The 16,193-nt window shown below is 42.4% G+C and overlaps 2 protein-coding genes across 5 annotated transcripts in view; one reads left to right on the forward strand and one right to left on the reverse strand.

The window, feature by feature from the left end:
- CNTRL (centriolin) overlaps window positions 1-4,424 on the forward strand; it is a 63,685-nt gene extending 59,261 nt beyond the window's left edge. For all 4 annotated transcript variants that reach the window (XM_083721559.1, XM_083721560.1, XM_083721561.1 and 1 more), the window contains 3 exons: window positions 434-643; window positions 2,178-2,261; window positions 4,037-4,424. In XM_083721559.1, coding sequence (XP_083577685.1) covers window positions 434-643; window positions 2,178-2,252 — 285 coding nt within the window. In that variant the 3' untranslated portion in view covers window positions 2,253-2,261; window positions 4,037-4,424. The remainder of the gene's footprint in view (window positions 1-433; window positions 644-2,177; window positions 2,262-4,036) is intronic.
- A 1,949-nt stretch (window positions 4,425-6,373) lies between these two features.
- The window catches only part of RAB14 (RAB14, member RAS oncogene family), a 36,023-nt gene continuing 26,203 nt past the window's right edge, over window positions 6,374-16,193 (reverse strand). The window contains exons 3-8 of the mRNA XM_083721908.1: window positions 14,546-14,599; window positions 13,557-13,734; window positions 11,829-11,895; window positions 10,593-10,680; window positions 10,320-10,350; window positions 6,374-8,593 (exon numbers count right to left, since the gene is read on the reverse strand). Of these exons, the coding sequence (XP_083578034.1) occupies window positions 8,416-8,593; window positions 10,320-10,350; window positions 10,593-10,680; window positions 11,829-11,895; window positions 13,557-13,734; window positions 14,546-14,599 (596 nt within the window). The 3' untranslated portion in view covers window positions 6,374-8,415. The remainder of the gene's footprint in view (window positions 8,594-10,319; window positions 10,351-10,592; window positions 10,681-11,828; window positions 11,896-13,556; window positions 13,735-14,545; window positions 14,600-16,193) is intronic.

Here is a 16,193-nt window from a genome sequence, read left to right on the forward strand (position 1 = left end):
CAACAGTTCATGTACTAGGTTCCCAGCCTTTGAGTGGGGGAGGGGGCTAATATTTCCAGTTATTGTGGGGGTCATAGTTTTCCTTGATAGTATGTACACCTTTTCCCCGCGACGGGGTGAGCTCCCGTTGTTCGGTCCCAGCTGCTGCCCACTTAGCAGTTTGAAAGCACGTCAAAGTGCAAGTAGATAAATAGGTACCGCTCCGGCGGGAAGGCAAACGGCGTTTCTGTGCACTGCTCTGGTTTCTCCAGAAATGGCTTAGAAAAACTGTCTGCGAACAAACATCGGCTCCCTTGGCCTGTAAAGTGAGATGAGTCGTCTGCAACTGGACCTAACGGTCAGGGATACCTTTACCTTTATGCACCCCTTTATTGATATAGCACAGAATTATCTAATAAACCAGTCAGTTAAATAACTCAGTGTGTTCTTTAAGGCTCAGCTTCGTCAGTGCATGTCAAAGCAAGTGGAGGTGTTAATTAAAGGAAAACAGCAGACTGAGGGCACCCTCCATAGCCTGAAGAGGCAAGTTGATGCATTGGATGAACTAGTTAGCAGTACTTCAACAGACTCGCAGTTTCCGTCCTTGAACTCCTCAGGGTTAACTGACTCTCTGCACGAAGAGTCAGTTCTCACAATGAACCAGGTAGGTTTCCACATTGATTTGGATTTACTGCTTCTGTGTAGGAGAGAGTCTTTCTATTTTCATTTATTTTAAAGTATACCCTGCCTTTTGATCAAGTGATGATCAGTGGCTTACACCAGAAAAAAATAGCCAATGGCTCTTGTTCCTCTGCTGGGGGCAGGGTCCAGAGTGTCCTCCTTTCCCTCCTTACCCCTCCCAGAACAGCTGTTGAAGCAGTTCTTTCTGGCTGGAGGCAACTAGTAGAAAACCTTCTCCCTATGTCTTGTGTTTGCTTGAATATCAGAAATTAATTCTCTGTGGTCTGAATATACATTGGCTTTTCACATGCATATTTTCTAAAAATTTTGGAGCTCAATTGTATGTTGGTTTTTAACAGGATTTTGTGATAACTTTGTGTTAAAATGTGTGTCCCTCCATGCATAACCTGATACTTCAACATTTCATCTCACTGAGGCTGTTTCTCCCAAACTACACCCACCTGTCCCCCATCTGATGTCAGCTGTGGGGCAGGTGGAGATGTGGCTAGATAGACTGTGGAACTGATCCCTGCAGAAAGCAGTCCTGTCAGTCTTATGCTCAGCACTTGGAGATCACTGAGCACAGGACTTACAAAGTGCTTTCCAAATGCCCTGACAATCACCTGTCTGCTGGGCGCTGGGAAAGCACTGCACAAGGGACATCCCAACCATCTATCAAAGTTGCCCCATAAGGGCTGATAAGGATCTGGCCCACTGAGCCAAGCAGGCTTTTCACTCTTGATTCATGAAAGCAGGGGTGTGTGTCTTGAAAATTTAGCTGCTCCTCTTCTAGTTAAGTCCCTGCTTTTACTCAAAGCAGATATGTTCTTTTTCTCCTATTTGTGTTTCTGCTCAGTTTTTTGTTTAGCATTTCTTTAAATTCCTTAGTATCCTTTCTCTCCTATTTGTTTCTACGTAACCACTCTAGTTTGTATTTTGCTTTTTTTCCCTTACCTCTTTGCTGTTGGCTCTTCTTGCCCTCTGTCCCTGTTTTGTGAGATGGCTGCAACGACCAAAGCTAAAATAAAATGCATGTTACAGTGGTTAAGAAAAAGCCTCCCAGATGGCTGCCTTGGAATAAACTGCCATGGATCTCTTTCAAGTCCTTTTAGTAGACACTCCAGTAACAGGCTTTCTCTGCAGAGCCAATTGCCTAAACTATAACAGGTTTGATTCTAGTTATATCCTTTTACTGAACCACCTTGTTAGTAGTTTATATTTTGTAAGGGTTTTGGAAAACTTCAGCACAGGAGGAAGGGACTGGGAGATGTACTACTCTGAGCAATGAATTTATTCACTTTGAATGTTCGGACCTGCTTATCTTGAATAAAAGTTTTGTGTATCCTTTCTCTTTATATTTTACCAAATATTTTAGCCTGCTGTAAGTCTTACAAAAATAATAATCATAGGGATTATGCTGCTATTATCCATATCCCAGAAGCAAGAAAAGTCAAGGGCTCTTGCAATGTGTTGCCTTCTCAGTTTTTTTGCTCATTGAATGGGGATATCTTTTCTAGTTTTCTAGATCTCCTTCCAGGACAACAACAGGTATTTCAACACAATCTCCAGGTATTCATCAGTACAAGGCATAATCCCAGCAGGTAAGAGTCGTGGGGTGATGACAGTGGAATGTGTGGAATTGATCAATAAATGTTAAAATTTAGACTGAAATATAAATACAATTTCTAGGGCAGGGTGACTGTGACCCTGCAAATGTTGGACTCCAACTCTCATCAGCCCCAGCCAGCATAGCCATTGGTCAGGGGTGATGGGAACTGAAGTCCAGCAACTCCTGGAGGGCCACAGGTTAGCCACCTCATTCAAGGGAGTATGTAGTTCTTATTTCTAAGTATGACATTTTTTTGAAAGTCTAGCTGTGTAACCAGCCTTCCTCCATGTAACTCGGGGGGGGGGGGGGAAGAGTTACAACTCACACCTATATCTTGCATCAAACACTGAGGTCATGCTCATGATTCATGGCACTTATGCTTACAGTTTTTAATTGCTAATGACAGCCTTCCCCATCCTGGTGCCCTCGATCTGTTTTGTACAATTCTGTGTAGCCCCAGGTTGGGGTAGGGTAAGCTGTGGAGAGCAGCGCATGAGGTTCTTCTACATCATCTGTAGGGCATTCCAGAACCTTAAGTGGGATCCAAGCCTGGTACCTGTTCTGGAGCAGGAAAAGCTCAGAAAAGCAGGGGGAGGGGGAGACACCACTCCAAGGTCACATCTTGCCACAGGAAAATGAGGAGAGGACATAATTGCCCTCATCTAACTATTCCTCTGTAGTACCTCCAGATTTGCAGTCTCCTGTGTGTTGTTCTTACAAACACATAATTAAGATTACACCCCCATTGAGTGATGAGCAGGACTCCTTAAAGTGTCCAAGGCATGGAATTCTGCCCATGGTGTCCTAGCAGCAGTTTTAACTTCAAGCAATGGCACATCAGCCCTGAGTAAAGAGCACCTGGGTTGGACCAGGTGGAGGACTTACCCCACCTAATCTGAGGTGTTAGTGGAAGCAATGCCAGGGAGCTGTCAGAGAACCTGGAGAGATTTTCAGTCTCTCAGGCCTATCTCCCCCCCCCCCCCTAGATTTTATCTCCAGCATTGTTGCTCAAGCCCACATACAGACCACAATTTAATTATAACACCTCTGCCCTGGATGAGGTCACACCAGCAGTTCCCAATGGAGTAAAAGTCTGCATAAGCCTATAACAGTACCCTTCACAGAGTTTGACAGGGTACATAATGTTGAATGAACCAACCTTCCAAAAGGTGAAGCATTTCTGGGTAGCATAATCCCCACTGCTCCCTAGTGGACCATTATCATCTCTTTAGACCTCATCTAGAGTGGCCTCCTTGCTATAGTGATCTTAACTTCTCCCTGCTGCACATTGTGTTGGATTCATTATTTTTCTATAGTCATAAAGGCTATGTGGTGGGTTGCCTTGCTTTTCTAGTACTGTACATTGTGGGGGAAGCTAGGTAGCCCCTTCCACTGGAGAGCATCAGTTGTATTGAACCCTATCTTGTCACCTAGAGGGAGGTGCTCTCACCAGCCTTCTGGACTGCCCTTCCTAGATGCATTCATGGTTGGCAGCTCCCCTTTTCTTAGCTCTGCTAGCAATTAGGAAGGTAGCAGCTTACCCAGAACCTGAGGCAACACAGTACCTCAGTTTACTTCCAGCCAGCCCAGCATCACCTTTCATGCTTAAGAAATGACTTCTGCTAAAAAGTTAACTGAAAATCCTTTGTTAATCAATCAGTAAATTCGTATGATTGTAACCTTGCTTGCCATTCGCAGCAAGCATATTTTACAGTAATCACTGAAGTTTTTTATTTATTTATTTATTTATTTATTTATTTATTATAGGTAAGCAGCGAAATGCAGCTGTATTGGTGCAGCCTGTGCCAATAGCCTGGCTTTGAAGGCATCAGAAGACTACCTCATTGGTTTCCACGTCCCTGTTAATATTCCTAAAGACATTTAAGGTGTGAGCTCAGGTGTTTTTTATTACGTATGCATACTTACTTGAATTTTTATTTCTATGGAGCACTTCTGCAATGCAAGCTAGAGTGTAGCATTTGCAGTATTGAAAGTTACAGCCATTGATGTCTGCATCCTTTTGTTTGTGGGGTAGGGGTGCGTGCATTTATTTATATGCAGGTGAATGGGCATAAGCTTTTTAAGCATTTTTAGTGAAAATTTGTATTCTGTTGAATTTTTTTTACAAAAATAAATATTCCCCCCCCCAAAAAAATGCACCTTGTGTTTTCTTCTGCTTTCTATAAACATAAATATTTAGTGACTAGTTGTTCCACCAGGTTCCTATGCATATCTAGGATGTTACAAGGCAGGGATAGGGAACCTACCCAAGCTAGTCCTTGGGTAGATACCCTTGTCATGCATTCTTTGCCTGCATGTTGTGTTTGTGTAGAAATATCAACCTGTGCACAGCTGGAATGTTGCCTACTTTACAAATGCAATGGATGTGACTTTTTGAAACTAGCTCCACCCTGTAAGGGATCAAGGCTCTCTGAAAAATGTTGCCCACCTAAGGGATTTGAATGTGTCCTAGATTTTGCAGCAATAACTGCTTCCATATTCAAAACAAAAAAAATTCCTTCCAGTAGCACCTTAAAGACCAACTAAGTTAGTTCTTGGTATGAGCTTTCGTGTGCATGCACACTTCTTCATATGCTTCCATATTTCCACCAGAAGCAAATTTACTCCCCACTATGAAGGAGGTATTTAAAGTATGGAGGTTGTCTCCATCTACCTACTTAGAAGATGCAGGGTCATGTGACTTAACTTTTATACAGACTGGCTGTCTCACCTCACTTCCCCTCCTCACCCCACCCCAACAGAGCTTTTTCTCAGTTTATGCACATAAGTTTTGTCTCAGCTCTTAATTCTGTTGCAGTTTACCTCAAATAGTACTTTATTCTAATTCCTGCTTAAACTCTTAAAATAAAAAGTAATTTTCTCCTCTATTTCTCTCTCTCTTTCCACTCCCATTCTGTGATCAAGGACTGCAGTGCCACAGCAAATGGCTGTTGTCCATTTGAGCTACTGTGGAAAACTAGCATAAACTTTATTAACATAGCAGAAGCTGACGTTTGTTCACTAGGGGTTGTTCTAAGTAGACTCATTGGAAGTAACATGACATTACTTAGGTTTACTAATTTGAGTGGTGTCTACCCTTTGAATAAAAGGGTGGAATACAAAACAACCCTTAGCTATTTTTTACTGGTCTGAATGTTGAGATCCACCACGCATACTTGAAATTTAAGCAATGCTGCACTTACAAAAATGAAGTGAGCCCCCTTTACCTAACAATAATAAAACATGTGCTTTTCAAGATCAGTTTTGCTTCCATCAAACTGATTATGCAACTTCACAATTCTTCAGTGATATTCTCCAATGAACTTTAATGATTAAGACTGACGAGATCCAAGAGCAAGTAGAACCAGAAAGTTCAAAAGCAAAGCTCGAGGGAGAACTGTACTTTCCACCATTCCAAATCTAGGGCTAGGTAATGCTGCATTGGGTGGGATTTTCAACACCATTCCACCATGTGTGAGGATTGCCCCTGTTAAAATGGGAACTTGATTTTTTACTAACAGTTTCCTCTATTTGGAGAGCCTACCTTTCAGCCAAGATTAATCCACAGAAATGTACGTTAGTGATAAATGAGTGTTTTCTAGCAGCCTTTCTGGTTGTTGCCTGTTTATAGCAATAAGGTTCTAGGCTCTTCCCTATAGGAGGTTTAGATAAAAAATATCTGCAACTAGACTTGAGGACTGGTTGATGGTGAAGCAGCACATCTGTTGGTCTTAACATTCCGTGCTTTAACTAAGTGTTCTGCAAAATGATTTAAAGTCTAAAGGCAAGCATGCTGATTGTGCTTCAGCTACATAGGTATGTAGCAGCTCACCTAGAATGATGGTGGGGTTTTTTGCTTTCACACTACCATAAATATTCATAGAGAGCAGGCTAGGGAGGATTGTTTGATACATTATACAATAAAACCATCTATCACCTTCTGTGACAAATATTACACGGGTCTAGAACCTTCACACATGGAATAACATAGCAAAACTACAACAACTGTGGTCTAGTGGGTTCATATAAAAAGGGATACTTGCTTCATGTGACCCACAATCCACACCCTCTTGAGTGCACATCTTCAAAGAACGACCACTGTCATTTATCTAGATACAGGTACTTTATTTACAAATATTTAGATAATAGCATTGTTACAATAAATGAGTACAGCAGCCCAAATAAGTCCTGTCACAGAAACAAAGACCTACTGTAACTTATAATTTGGAGGATATAAGGGGGGGGGGTATTGCACCACCAACAAGCTGCAGAAAGTGATTGCCTTTGCCCAAACTTAAAATTGTATATCAACTGGTCATGGTCCCCGGGCAAAAACCCCACATGGTGCAATCCAAGCTGCATCTTTTGTAATACCCATCTATTTTAAGAATCTTAGGTTGGGGGAGAGAAACCTATCCAGAGCCAAACAAAAAGGAAACACACAAAGGGACAGTGTACACATTATCCAAACACTTAAATCATCTGCACATTCCAGTTTTGGCTTTTATTTAACATTGACTGTACAGTATGCTGGTTATCACCCTTTGCTTTTACATAGTTGAACATGGCCTTGCTTAGTGTCTTTACAGGGCTAAAAACAAAAAAAAAACTATGCTATATTTGAAGCATTGCAGTCAATATAGTGAAACATAGTGAAACATAGTGAAGCCCAATCAAGCTTAACCCATTTGTTGCCCTCTTTTTCTTTTAAATAGCAGGTTGTTATGGAAGAGTTACAGTACAGTTGAGATTGTTTACATATGTGGTGGCTCCAACCCAAGTAGACAGACAGGTCTGCATATACACAATTGCTCTGAATTACTTCTCTCAAAGTTCTTTGCAACCACAGCATGGAGGAAGAACTGAGGAGCAGCAGAAATTAAGCCTATGTCAACTGTAGTGTCAAATGCCACGGTATGGTTCAAAATCCCTAGAGTGTAAAATACTTGACAGTCCAGTTGAGAATATATCTTTTCTTAAAAGTGTAAGATGTCCAACAGCCCATCCTTCCTATACAATAAGGCAGGAAATGAAGCTGGATTAATGCAAAAAGTCTTCCCAAAGAGAGAGGAAAAGTATATTAGCACACCAGCAATTGCACAAGACCAGGAATATTAAACAAAAGCAGCAATAGGCTGACGACAGTGCCAAGATAGGACAGATACTATTACACTGGGGTAAGTGTTCTTTTGCACTGTGTCAGGAACCAGCTTCCTAAGCACAACCTCCAAATGCCAACACCACGGAATCAAGCCAATGGTCAGTGAACTGCAGTTACTAAAGCTGGGGGTGATGTGGTCATTATTAGGTTGAACTGTACAGACCAATATATTACCTATGCTAGTGCCAGTAAATCAGTTTGTTTTTATTTCATTAAGATCATATACACAGAATGTACTTTTTAAAGTGTTAGCTCTGTTCCTTCAAAATTTATACATATTTACGTTCTGTTAACAAGGGCCACAAAAGGTAAAAATGGTAAGGAGAAGGAAGAGGTGGGTGGCATCAAGCTACAGAGCACAAGCACAAGATAGATACTTGCCATGTGGGAGGCCAAGATGGATGAAGGCTAACACTCCTGCAATGAGTGCCCCCATGCCGCTGCCACCACCACTACCACCAACTGCATAATAGGGAATCCTTCCCACTAAAAAGGGAATCTTATGCAGGATCCCACTCTAATCATGTAGGTTGTTTCACAGCAAATCAACTTTTTTTTGTTACTAAAAAGGACAGATCCAGACCACTTGCAGACTGCGAGGAAAGGCTGAAGCTAGTAAAGTTAAATTTTACAAGAGACAAAGCCCTGCAGAAAGAGAAAGAATAATAATAAAAATCATGAGGTCCAACCATCAGTGCTCTGTTTTTGTAAATCATGTATTGGTGACACCTATTCACAAGGACTGGGGTGGGGGGAGACTTCTAGATTTACCATGCAGGGAGAGGGTATGACTCTACTTGCCTTTGATAACCTGATTACATCTAAGTTTCTCTTATTTATTTTTTAGCAGTTTAGTGCTGTGTTAAACTGTTGCCTCAGGAGTTTTAATTAAACCCAGTAAGATGGACAGAGGAAACTGAAGCAGCCAAAAGCACTGCTCCTAACAGAGGTGAAAGGTCAGAAACAGAGCTGAGAAGTGAGGTCACTAGCAGCCACAGCCTTCTCTCTGCGGCTGGGGTTCACTGGTTAGTCGGCCACCCTGTGGAGCTGAAGGCTTATGTTGTACACCAGATTCTGCAGCGTTTAGATCCAGGCTCCCATCTTGGATGTTCTGATAGATTTTCTTGGCAGCCTCTAGGAATGCATCCTCAACATTCTCTCCTCTGATAAAAGGGAAAGCAGCAATATTAACTTAGAATGTATATAGAAAGCCTGTTGCACAAAGAATTTCACATACCCACCATTAACTATCCAGGAGCAATGTAGCACAGAGCTTCTACCCATTTTTCCATTCATATTTCATAGGTATTAAGGTTGCACAACCCATCTATTTTAGCCGCCACCACTATGGAAACATCAACAGAACATCTTGCAATGGCCATTTTCTTTGCTTCAGATATTGTGCATCAGCAGCCCTAGTGTCTTCATAGCACACATCAGGATGGTGTGGATTCCTGCACGCCTTCCTGCCATATGTCCCAACTAACCCCGGATTACTCTTCTCACTTTTACATGGGGCAAGGAAAGCAGATGCAAGAGGATTCTCAGTTGGTACACCCCACTTCAGATTAATGGAGCCAACTGAGGATGCCCTGCCTGAAGTACCCCAAACTCCTGTAGCCAATGTTGCCTTTTGCATCTGTTCCATGGAGCACTTCAATTCCACCACGCACTACCTTGCTTTAGAGCAAGAATTTCTAGTTCACAGGGCAGAAATTCCTGAAAAGTTCATGAGTCTATAAGATCCCAAAACATCAAATGATTGATAAATTATGTTTAACTTGAAGGAGCAAATTGCAGCGAAACTATGGCTCACACACTCCTTCCCTCCTCTCCTCTGGCACAGCCACAGGGAGATTTGAAAGCCTCATTTTTAAAAAGTAAACCTCAGTTTTATCACGGCACCCAAACTCTAAACTGCAATTAAGATTAACTATTCCCTGTTTGAAACAAACATGGGTTGAAGATGGTTTGTTTCAATAAAGTGCAGTTAAAATAAAGCAACAGTTTGCTTGATACACAGACAAAAAACAGTTAAAAAACTGAAGCAAAAACTTCCACTCTCTTCCTCGAGGCCATGCCAAAAGAGGAATGCGTGAGCCCAAAGCTCACTCTAGCTCCTTCCCATCATGATAAACCATGGTTTTTTGTGACATCTGAACACAGCTGTTATATTATCTTTTTTGAATTGCTGTGGTTGGCGTTGGGGTTGGGGTTAGGCCAGTGTGGACATTCTCAGACAAACCCCTGAACATGCCAGAATTGCTTCTTACCGTCAACAAGGAACAGAAATCAGATTCCTCTTGTTTCCCCAACATCAAAGCCACCTTATGGGGCTTAGCTAAGCTTCTATGCCCTCACTATAATGTATATTAGTACAGTGGTACCTCGGGTTAAGTACTTAATTCATTCTAGAGGTCCATACTTAACCTGAAACTGTTCTTAACCTGAAGCGCCACTTTAGCTAATGGGGCCTTCCGCTGCGCCATCAGAGCACAATTTCTGTTCTCATCCTGAAGCAAAGTTCTTAACCCGAGGTACTATTTCTGGGTTAGCGGAGCCTGTAAACTGAAACGTATGTAACCCGAGGTACCACTGTATTCTAATGAGCAAAAGTCAGACATGTGACACTGATGAACACAGCAACTAATGTGAGGAAGTAAACAGTTAATTAACAACTGAGTGAAGAATTACACTGGACAAAGTGGTAAGCAATACCTAATGCTTTTCCAGGAAAAGAGCAAGTAGTGACAGCAAGATTGGGAAGGTATCAAGGGGGTATAATTGCTCAAGCTACAGAGACTAAAAATCAAAGTACTCCTCAAAGCAGATTATGGATGAATCCACATAAGCAATTTCGGTTTCAAGAAATCAAGACTCAGTACTTACGTTTTAGCACTCGCTTCAAGAAACAGCAATCCTGTTTAGAAACAAAATACAACTTTAGCATAGGCAGGAATAGCAAGTGCCCCATACCAAACCTCACAATTAAAGAGTCCCCAAAGAACTCCAGGGTCAGTAGTTTGCATAACCAGATCTGTAAGTGAGAAAACTCAGGCCCTGAATCGCTGAGGTCTCCCCGCTCCCCAAAACAGCTTCTGGGAGTTATCATGGCCTAGAATCCAACCTATACACTCACAGCACTGGAGTAGCAACACCCACCATTCTCTTCAGCAAACTGTTTGGCTTCTTCATATGTCACATCCCTCTGCGCTTCCAGATCCGCTTTATTTCCTATAAGGATTATCACCTGCATCCAGAATAAGGCACAAAAAGATAGCTGATAAACTGGCAGTCCCTGTTGAAGGCAAGAGGTCAACAGCTGCATGCTAGTCCTACTCCCTAGGCTCCAGCATCCTGCAGCTGCCACTTTAGCCCTCCTGAGTAGACATGCCTGAGTAGAGCTGGTAAAGATAATCCTTTTATGCAAGGCGATACAGATCAGGAAAACCAAAATCAAATGCTGCCAGAACTTCAAGTGTGAATGTTAAGTGACACTTCAACTTATTACTGCAGGGCCATTCAGATTCAAGAAAGGCTATTATGCAATAAAATAGTCACACTAATGAGGAAGTGAACCTGGCTAGCTAGAACTAACTTCTGTGGAGAACAGAACCAAATCAGGAACAGATGTATTCAAATCACTTGGTGCTACACAGGGTGGAAGGAAACCAACTTCAACTGTAGATATAGGGTGGTATTTAGCCTCAAAAAAAACCCCAAACCAAATCCTATGTGTCTTTCTGGAAAAAAAAGAAAGATTTAAATCAAGACTTACTGGCTACAGTAGTGATTTAAATCAATTTGATTTGAATCATATCCACCCTGGTTGGGTCTTTCCAACTATTTTTCTTCCCTTTTCTCCTTAATGACTCTTGCCATTACCTTCACATTGTACTCCTTCTGGCAGCAATTATGTTCATTTATAATTTTGGGGAAATTATACTTCATAAGATGACAACCAGCAGCAGCTTATGCAACAGGGTGGCAATTTAGCCTTGTGTTCTGATTCCATGCTTTGGGACAAGGCCTTTTAATCAAAGCCACGACCTTCGCTTTAACAATTTAATCACTGGTAGCAAATTTAAAGCCAGTTCAGTGTGGATGAGCGTTAATGGCACCCTTGATTTCAAACCAACCCCATTTTGATGAGTTGATGTAATGGGAAATAAAAAATAAAAGGTAGCTTTTCCTTTTGGCAAGTACTGTAGTAGTTTAAGTGGTAACTTTGTGTCTTTATGAACAAATTGCTACTTATCACACTCTCAACATCTCCCAAAGATATCAAAATACGTCATATTTGTTTGATTTTAAATGTAAACAACGAAAAGGCAGATGTTCAAAGGGTGTTTGACAGCCCTACATTTAATGCAACCATTTTTAAACAGCCAAACTCACAGTATTTGGATTAGTTAGGTTCCTTGCATCTGTCAGCCAGCTGCTTAGATGGTTATACGTGCTTCTTCTGCAGAAGACAGAAAGGGCAAAACTAAGTACTTATAGAGTCACACCAGCATAAAATGTCAGTTTATTTCCTATTACACTTTGAGGATGGTACTGGACACAACAGGAACATGTTACTTCCAATTTAGGCAATTGAATTGAGCTGTTAACAGAGATTCTTGCTTGTTTTTCATTTCCCTGATTTTCAAGGGGAAATCTGTTAAGACAAAATGTTGCAAAAATCTCCTCTTAAAGAGCTATTGTCTGGAGAGTGGGGTCAGGGAGAACACTGATCTTGTGCGCCTGGGGAACATACACATATGCCCAAGATACAGAAAGGTGAAGTATTGTTTGCTAGGGTTTACAATGATCTGAAAAACCATTCTCTTATTTTGTAGGGCTAACCAATGTGCCTCATTCCCAAGCCTGCTCTGTATCTTTTCCAAAATTAGAATAGTTAAACTTAGTTTAGAAACCTCTGGTTTCAATTCACCCTACTGTAAAGGCAGTAAAATATAAATCCCATAACTAGACTCCATAATTTATTTATTTATTAGCCCAACACAGAGCTGACAAATACTCCCAACTTCTTGCACTTAGCAACAGGCTTCATGTCCTATTTAAAATAGACTAATATAGGACTAAAATAGTCATATTTTTTCCGTAGGGTATTCTTCCCTCAGTTCAGTTCCATGACACCATACAGGAAGCTAGATGCACAGGAGATAGCAATGTATTCCCAAAAACAGATGCTCCTGATGAGCCAATGTGTCTCTGTCCCACTTACTAGCAAAGAATCTTTGGCAAGCTACCAAAGCCCAGAAACTCAACAACCCCAGATACTTGACTTTTAAGAATATTGCTCTTCCTTCTCCAGACTGTTGTTCCTGGGCATGGCCAAAAAAGAGAGAAGTGTTTACAGGTATTACATAACATTAAGGGCTAAGAAAGGAGCAGCTGTTAAAGCCACAACCTTGGCTAAAGTTCCTCTTAAAATCAAGACAATGACTTGACACTTATATCATCCTGAAAAGATCTAATTAGGTTTGTTTTTCTAAAAAGTGACCATGCTTTTAAAATCTGTTTTGAGTCACGTGCCCCTTGCAGAAATATCAGCAAAAACAAACAAACAAACAAAACCTTGGTGCATTATGTTGATAAAGTCGGCAAAAAAGGCCATTCCACCACCAGCACCTTTCTCCTGCAGTACTAGAACTTGGGGTCACCTAAAGCAACAAACAGTAGATTCCAGCAGGCAAGAGAATAAATACCCTACTTTGTGCATAGCTAACCTCTGGAATTCACTTCCATAAAATGTAGTGACTGCTGCTAGTTTTGAAATGAATTAGCTAAATTTATGGAAGCAGGTCTTTCACAGTGGAGATGGCACCTTCATGTCCAGAGCTGAAATTCCTGGCATTCTGGGGAATACTGCTGGGGCAATAATGACAGAGGGCCACTGTGTTCAGGACCTGCCTGCGGGCTTCCCAGAGACATCTGATTAGCCATTTTTTGAGAGCAAAGATATTGATGAGAAGGGGCCCCCAACTGATCCAGGAGTGTCATTCTTGTCCTATTAAGAGCTAGGAAAGTAGTGAGTTTTACTTCAGCAGCAGCTGTATGACTGCTGTAGGTAACATAAGAGTGTACTAAGGGTGTCTATAGCACAAGAAGGCCTCTTACCTAGTAATATCGTAGACCATAAGAGCGCCTGCTGCTCCTCTGTAGTAGCTCCGTGTGACAGCCCTGAATCTCTCCTGTCCTGCTGTATCCCAGATCTGCAGCTTAATTTTTTGGCCACTAACTTCAATTATTCTTGTACCAAACTCAACACCAATTGTATGGGGACAATCTGCCATAACTGTTGCCAAAAAGGAGAGAGAGAGACAGAGAGAGAGTCAGGCGACCAGTACTTCCATTTAGAGCTCTCAATAGCAACACTGAGCATGTGCATGTAAAACTGAAAACCTGCTTAATATTAACTTCAGATTTCATCTCACCCATCCCAATAAAAAGAAAAAGAAAATCTAACTGCTATAAAGTTCTGCACTTCATTAACAAAATTATTATCTTTTTTCTATATAACACTATCCCATCTCCAAGCTGTTCAGGTTCATTTTCTCATCAGGAATGAGAAAGAGACAACTGTCCTGCCAAAAACCACACTAGCTCTTGACCTCCGTTATCTGTTTTGTTCTTAAACAAATTTAAGGTATGCCTTGTTTTTAAAAATTCTGGTCAAAGATAGAAAGATAGCTGGACTTTAAGGGCTTTGGTAACTTACAGTCCAGTTAAAACCTACGCCTAAGCTGGGAAAAGTAATAGTGGACCTAACTGCTGACCAGGCAGTCAATCTTAAGTAAACCAGCACAAGGAACATAAGTGAGTCATGTGGCCTCAAGGGAATGTAGAAGCTTTGTCAACCCATGATGCTCTTCCAACCCCAGTTAAGACAGAGACTGAAAATAGTGTCCAACTGTAATAGTGGCACATTGAACAATTTTGCTAAGTGTCTTTGCCTCAGCCGTGCTGGACCACTCTCACAAATAGAGCCAGGCAGATCAAAGACACACAAAAAAGCCCAAATCAACTTGTGCAAGGAGGAGAGAGAAGAGGCATGTTGTGGATTACCATCTAAAATCACTTGAAGGTCAATATGTGAAGAGACTTACATTTCTTTTCTGTAAACTGGTGGAGCAAGCAAGACTTTCCTACACCCATGTCCCCTACGGGACAGGGCGGAGGGAGGGGGGAGAAAAGAAAGAAACAAGTCTTAGTAACAAGCCATGTACTATTATCACTGTGCTTGAAACTTAGTATCACAGAAGAGGACTGTGCAATAATGTGTCATTCACACAGGGCTGGCCCAAAACATTTTGGCACCTGGGGATCACCTAAACATGCATTCTCCCGACTACCTTACTAGGACATTTTCCACATCGGTATAGCGCATTTGTACGACACCAAGCACTCACCAGCCCTCAGGCAGCATGATCAATGGTCAGTGGTCAGGGATGATATGACACTGAACAGCCAGTGTGATATAGTGGCCAGAGTGATGGACTAGGTCCTGGGAGAGCAGAATTCAAACCCCCACTCAGACATGAAGCTCAATGGGTGGCCTTGAGCCTGTCTCTCTCTCTTCTCTCCGTCTCCTCCTCCCCCACCCCTAGACCTACTTCACAGGACAGTTGTGAGGATTATATGAGGAAGAGGAGAATCCGTGTACACCACCCTGAGCTCATGGGATAAAAAGGTGAAGCATAAATCCAATAAATACTGTATTGAATGCACCATCAAATCTCGTGTGCATCCTAAACGTAATTTGGCAAAAGAAATGTGTGCATTAGACTCAAGTAAATATTGCCCAGCCCTACTGACCAACAAAACTATCTTGACTTGCAGGGAGGGGGTGCCTCATTTTTTACAGCCCCCATCCTGCCACCCCTGTGACCCAGAGGCTTCTTCACCGCCTGGGCACGCAGAGGACTAGCCATGTGGCTGGCGCTCTCTCCCGCCGGCCACCTTACCTGCCCAGAAGCCCACTTCCTCTTCCTCCTCCTCTGCTTCTCCATCACCAACCACAGCCTGGACCCCTCAGGAAACCACACAGCAAAGTTGCCCTGCCCAGTGGGATTCACTGCAGCCTCCTGCGCAACAGCGTCCACCTCCGCTTCCCTCCGACAGAGGAAGCTGCCAGGCTGACTCAGTTGATCCCGCAGCAGGGCCCTGGAGTGTGGCAGCGCAAAGCAGGAGAGAGGCATGCACCAAGAAAACAGGCCCCACAGTGCCAGCTTGCCTTTCTCTCTCTCGCAGTGTGGAAGTGCTGGGCCCCGCCTGTGTAGAGGAGCTGAGGCAGGTGGGAACCACACTTTGGCTAGCCTCGCTGACAAAAAGGGTATGGGGGGCTTTTCCCTCGTGGTGCTTTCACTGAGGGAGAGAGGGGTTTGCTTATTATTCCCCCTCTGCCTTGCTTTAGGGTGCTCAATAGAAACCTCCCCAGGAGCTGAGGAAAACAACAACAGTTATTTCCCATCCCCACACACTAACTCAGTGGGTTACACAGCCCACTTAATTGCAGAGAAAGTCCCAGATCTACTTCTGAGTAGGTAAATCAGGATCAGCACTATGCACTGTTGTATTTACTTGAGTCTAATGCACCATCGAATCTAATGCACATCCTAATTTTCGCAATGTAATTTGGCAAATGTATGCTTTAGACTCGAGTAAATACGTAGCCCAGCAACATTTGAAATGAGCAATCCAATGGAGGCAGCAACCAAGGCAAAAATTAAGGGAATGGGCTGGAGGGGTGGGCAG

The sequence above is a fragment of the Podarcis gaigeae genome (genome assembly GCF_964106915.1).
Source record: "Podarcis gaigeae genome assembly, chromosome: Z".
Classification (NCBI taxonomy): Eukaryota; Metazoa; Chordata; class Lepidosauria; order Squamata; family Lacertidae; genus Podarcis; species Podarcis gaigeae.